We start from the raw sequence: 5,937 nt of genomic DNA on the forward strand, positions 1-5,937 counted from the left end.
TAACGATGTATTCACGGATTGGGCAGCTAGCGGATCATGAAGAGATAATTGCTGTCTGTGTCCAGCCAATGTGCATTGCTGCCTCATGTTATTAATTAGGCTTGGTTATCCATCAGCGGTGGTGGGAAGGCTACAACCACTGCTCACCACTGGTAAATACTGTATAAGGTTTAAGGTTTATAATCTTCAAACACTTTGTGAGTAATAAATCTAATGACCAATGTTGGAATTAGATATAGATGGACAGATTTAATCTTTCAATCAAATACTGGAAGGATAAAAGAAAACCATGTCAAAATAAAAGAATATACAATAATAACAATAACTTACAAGTGTACACATTTAAAAAATCTTACATTTTAAATATGTATATGAACTAGCACACTTTAAGAAATAAAGCCCCCACGTGTCACACAAATTTATATTCTAAATCATTCTTCATTAATGTGATGACATCAGCATTTGCAGCATGTAACTGACCCTTCATACAATACTGATACTGTTAAGGCCCTGCTAGTCATTCCTAGTATCACACTTTTTCTAATGCCTGTTGGGGCTCTGCCCCTTTGGTCTGTGCTGCCTTGTTATCAATCTGCAGATCATGGAGTGTGCCCATTGATGCTGGGAGTAATGGGTGGTCCTATAAGAAGACCTCCTGGGTAATGGACGCCCTCTGACCCTCTTGCGCTCTTGCCTGGTTTCTGGTCACTCCGTGGCTGCTCCGCTGGGGAGAGCCTCAGCCCATCACTCCTCAGACGTGACCTCACACTGACGTTGCGTTTTACACTTTTGTTTGCATTTGCAGCATGTAATACTGACCCTTCCTCACAAAGAGTTTGGGCATTGTTGCATTGTTGTTTCATTGCACATAATCTTGAAATCATTTAAGAGTCACTCTCCCTACTAAAAGTTTACAAGAGGTCATACTGGGCACAAATCTAGCTATTTTAGAAAAGTGTATAGTGTGTGAATTTCATGAGAAGGTCCATCTTTCATGCATCCACAGCTAGCGTGACAATAAATCCAGTTCTGAACAGAAATAGCACCTTTGGTATTGTTCAACAAAGCAGGACAAATCACAGGACAACATCCCTTTGTTGGTGCTTGTATGTCACACCACTGTTTGAAATACAGTACTTTGAAAACGTGGGTCTTTTATTGGGTATATATTGGGTAATGAACCTCAATGGATCTGGCTCTTTTATAGCATTGCATTCACCTCACATACAGTACAGCATCTGAAAAGGTAGATGAAGAAGGCTTGTCATGAGATATTGTTCACCATTGAAAATGGATCAGATTGCATATAATACTGTAATTATTCCAATGAAATACTATTGGTAATGCTGTGCTAGTAAGTGGGGCAAGTAGTGCTTACGAAGGAGCTTTTTTGAATGCATGTATGTCCGATATATTCTTTACTAATAATAGAGGTCTAAAATGCATTTCACTGTTTGCTTCATCTAAGTCTCTGACTGTTGTTTTGCACCTTTGCTATATTAGTGACAATTTTATCATTACACAGATTTAACTTTTTTGTCTGTACTGTGGATGTACTATGTGGGCTTACTGCATATTTCAGTCAATGTATTCTCTTTAGGATAACAGTCAACACTTAAGGTGGTATTCTCACTGACACAAAAATGTGAGTATTCCAAAGTACTGTGTTAAAAACATACAACGTGGAAACTGATGTTTTATAATACATTATATTTAGTTATACAGCTAGCTCCCTGACATAGCTAAGGCAAGCAGCTACGACCTATTATTATATAAAATATATAAAACATAGAAAATGTAACTATTTTTAACTTTGAGCGGCTTGTGTTTTTAGAAGCTCACCCCAAGATATTCCAGCTGGGAAACAATTGAAATTGAGGGCCAAAGTAACGAGACATGCAAGGGTGAATAATATTGAAACAATATACTGTACTCCCTTAATAAATTTTGAAAAAAAAATAAAGAATATTATGATGTTCACCTCCATCATTTCCCTGTGGTGGTAGCACTACATTTTCATATACAGTCCTCTTTATCTGCTGATGCTGGCTCTGGTCCATCCTGAGCATCTGACAAGATACATTACACGTAAATACACTACTGCATGTTATAATGTTAATATGTAGATGTGAGAAAAAACGAAAAAAAAAAAACAACAACATGGGATGATTACAATTAATCAAAGAAAGACTGCACGTAATCGAGCCTAGAAATCTAGACGCACCCTAGCGGCAGCAAATGTAATTTGCAGCAAGGGTAGTAGTGAAACTTCTATCAGGCTAATCACATCGTGTGCGGCGACGGTTCCGCGTGAATTTCCTGCTACTTGAAAACAAAGAAGATGGATGCTGCTCCTGGCGAACAGCAGTCTTTGAATCGCGACGCGAGTTAAGCTTTTTTTAAATTGGCAAAAGTTTGATCAACTAGCCAACTAGCTTCGCTGGTGAGAAAATGCATGGGACTCATGAGTTGTAGTGCTATCCTATTACGTGCAGAGGAAATTTGAAAGACAACCGTTTATCCCGCCCCTCGGATTGAGCACTGCCAATGGTAAATTCCCAGACCCTACATCTTTACGTGCAGCTCGTCAGGTGCTGACAGGAGCTTCTGGGTTTCATGTTGTTTGTCTTCTCCATCTCCTTCTCCATCCTGCTGAGTGTGATCTGACAAAGATGTATCAAACAAGAATTATTAAGCATGGCCAATGCTACTAGATAGATAATACATTATTGCATTAACATGAATAACAAAACAGCAATATCCATAACATTAATGCATTATGTTGCATACATCAGGGGTTTTAAACCTTTTCTGCTTTAAGGCCCACTTATTCATACTTTTAACAGGCCGGGAGCCATTAAAAAAGATCCTGAATTTGGGCTAAATTTTGTGTAGCTAAAGTCTGCAGATGCCGCTTCAGTTTTTTAAGGCTTATGTTAAACCATATGTAAATCGGATTTTTTTTTTGCAGAACTAGTAGTTTGTGGTAAAACATCAGGCCTATCACTAGCATTGACATTTTTTCACTTCAGGACTTTTCCATTTTTCACTATCTAGCCTAAGACCATTAGCTCATCAAGCTGAGCACCTCAAATTGATGATGTTGTTTAAAATTGGATTGAATAAAGCCTACTACTTTGATAACTGTTACTTATAAGTTGAACAAGGTTACTCTAAAAACATCTAATTTCCATTATAAATTACATTCATATTGCACTGTACTAAAGAAATAGATTCTTTGTATTTCACAAAACGTTATATCGTTTATTTTGTTTACTTTTAATTGGTGACATTTGAATTGCTTGTTGTAGTGGCTGTTGTTGTAATGGCTGTTGTGACAGCTGGGCCCTCCTAGTTTCTTCCTCTCCATTTGCTTCATCTGCATCAAACAGTTAAGAACTTAACTGAATGCATCGTTCAAATGAAATAATTTGTTGGAATTCTCACTGATAAATACTGTCACATAACTGACAGGCAACTTTACTCATTTATTCACTTCTTTAACATTCTTTCTAACATCAGTGTTTGAAGGGACACCATATCATGCATACTTCTCTTTTTGTACACTGCAATTCCAGTTGCTGCAGCTATGATTATCAGGACAGCCCCGCCCAAGATAGATCCCACGATAGATCCCAGGATAATATGCAGGTTAGCATCTGTATTTTCTGCAAAGTAATCGATCAACATGTTCAAAATAAAATACCAGGATTATTGACATTTAACACAACCCCTCCCTTGAAGATGTAACATTGAGTTTATCTTTTCAAGAACAGGGAATCATTGTTCTAGAGATTTTACTTTTGAAAACATAAAAAGACGCTTGTTGTTGAGTGATCTGACCTGGAGGGAACAGCTCTCTCTCTCTGACGCTGCTTGTTTTCCAGCTCACTGGATTGCTGAAGTTGCAGGTGTAGACCCTGTCGAGTCCCTTAGTCTTCTCCACCTTAAGCACAGATCCTCTCTCGTTTCTCCCTCGGTTATCAGTCCAGCTGTACTCAGTGTGATCAATACCTGCTCCTTGACAGGTCAAGTTGCAGCTCCTCAGGTCACAGTTTGGCCTGATGTTTGGCCCAGAAACAGATTCTGAGGAGGCATACGAACGACACTTCATTTAAAGGCTATTCATCTGGTTTGAGTTTCTATTCGCACCAGAGTCACATGATGACGATACATATAACACGTGTTTAACATTCAAATTCATTATAATAGCAATAGACTATTATTTATCTATTTACTTTATATGCGTATACAGTTTACTTATCAATACCCAAGCATTTTTAAAATTGTGACAACTGAGTTATTGTAATTCAACAATCCTTGTGTTGTATGAAATGTTCAGTATTTTAAATAGCCATTACAGGTGAATTTTGATTCACACAGAATTTTCAATAAACCAAAAAAGGTATGAAAACTCTTACCTAGTACAATCAGTTGAAAAGACGAGGCTGTTTCTATACCATTGATCTGAAGTGCATATTGACCATTACATGTAGGCTGCAGGTCAGAGAGGGTCAGAGCCCATGTGTCCATGTTGAGTTCAGTCTTATCTAATGTAGGATAATATGTTGGCGTCATGTCTCCCTTATCCCAATCTGCAACTTTGTCTTTGTTGCGTGTCCACATGACTGACTCAACAAGCACATTTGGGACCTGTCCAATGAGTTCAATAGAACCACTCCTCAAAGTGTATTTTTGGATGACATCTAAAAGGATGAATGTTGAAACAGCATCAGGTTTAAAGCAGTAGTGAGCTGCTGAGAATGAGAGGGAGAGGGAGCTGACTGTAGACCCTTTCAATCTGTTCCTATACACTGTAGAGTTTCCAGTTGAAGCATCCAAAACCGAAGCAGATACTTTGAAATTAAAATGAATCAGATTTTTATTAATGTTGACTTTTTATTTTCTATTATTGTTTGTCCCCAAGTCACCATTAGCTCAATGTTGTTTTCTGTGTCAGCGGAAATTAGGAGTGCACACGTTTGGGTCTATATTTTACATGGACTATGGTTCAATAAGTATATGTTTTAAGTCAGTTACGTCAGTTGTCAGTAATATGTTTTTAAAAAGGAAAACACTAAGAACTCACCTGAGTGGCTCACAGACAGTAACTGAAGCAGCAGTACGGACAGAGTAAAACTCATTTCCCGATATACCTGCCCAGGTCACACAAGGTTAATTACTGTATGTAATCATTCCTATATCTATTTTACTCTGAGTTCCTGCTTATGTATTCAAAAACAATCTAAGAATGCATTACTGAAATTGACATAAATAACATGTACTGTTTTTTAATGACTACAGGATAATGGACAACACAAAATTTGGATAGCACAACATTGGAGGAAGTAGGCTAATGTGGCCACACAACATAAAGCTGAGTGGCCTTTATTCCTCAAAGTGCATTAACTTAACCACCCGAACGCTGTGAAGTCTATTATCCTGCATATTGAAAATTACAAACTATACTTATTCACCTACCTGAGAAGGATAACACTGATGGATATGAGAACAGCGTGAAAAGGCTTTCAATTGATTAGGAATCTCCTGAGTTGTCGGTAGAGTCAGTGCCAACATAAAATCCATTGATTATTCCACAGGAATATAGAATATAGAAATTGTGATGTTTTTTAAAAGTCCATATGTCGTTTCGTGTTGTAGGAAATACGACAGGAAAAGAGTAGGGAGTTGGTTTGAATAAAAAAATGTAGTCTAACTGGTCTGTGAGGTATTAGATAAAAGAATGCCAAGAGGGAGTGTTTGTTATTAGTGTAAACCATATTGGTGTAAACCACACTCTTTATATGTATATCTGTGGTTTGTGTGTTTATTGTGTTTTTTTGTTAGTATGTTTTATTATATTTGTTTGTGTTTTTAAAACAATAGTTAGTTACAGACTGTTAAGTGTTTTAGTGAGCTGCATGATGCAATGGTAAC

The 5,937-nt window shown here is 37.4% G+C and overlaps 1 protein-coding gene across 6 annotated transcripts; it reads right to left on the bottom strand.

Annotated features, from left to right (window-relative positions):
* Positions 1 to 323: 323 nt before the first annotated feature.
* On the bottom strand, positions 324 to 5,675 carry LOC125291573. Of its 6 annotated transcripts, none has more exons than XR_007193024.1 (9): positions 5,482 to 5,675; positions 5,090 to 5,156; positions 4,422 to 4,856; positions 3,844 to 4,086; positions 3,552 to 3,668; positions 3,278 to 3,379; positions 2,570 to 2,663; positions 1,982 to 2,069; positions 324 to 1,238 (listed from the first exon to the last, which is right to left on the bottom strand). XR_007193024.1 is itself a non-coding variant. In XM_048238384.1 (9 exons), exons 1-9 carry the CDS (start codon positions 5,584 to 5,586, stop codon positions 1,216 to 1,218), a joined length of 1,266 nt encoding a protein of 421 aa, XP_048094341.1. In that variant the 5' UTR covers positions 5,587 to 5,675; the 3' UTR covers positions 324 to 1,215. The 6 variants fall into 6 exon arrangements, 5 of the variants coding, with proteins under 5 accessions (XP_048094341.1, XP_048094344.1, XP_048094340.1 ...); XM_048238384.1 differs by having other exon boundaries at positions 1,982 to 2,061; XM_048238387.1 differs by having other exon boundaries at positions 324 to 2,061; positions 4,422 to 4,706.
* Between the last annotated feature and the right edge of the window lie 262 nt (positions 5,676 to 5,937).

The sequence above is a fragment of the Alosa alosa genome, chromosome 3, assembly GCF_017589495.1.
Source record: "Alosa alosa isolate M-15738 ecotype Scorff River chromosome 3, AALO_Geno_1.1, whole genome shotgun sequence".
Taxonomy (NCBI): Eukaryota; Metazoa; Chordata; class Actinopteri; order Clupeiformes; family Clupeidae; genus Alosa; species Alosa alosa.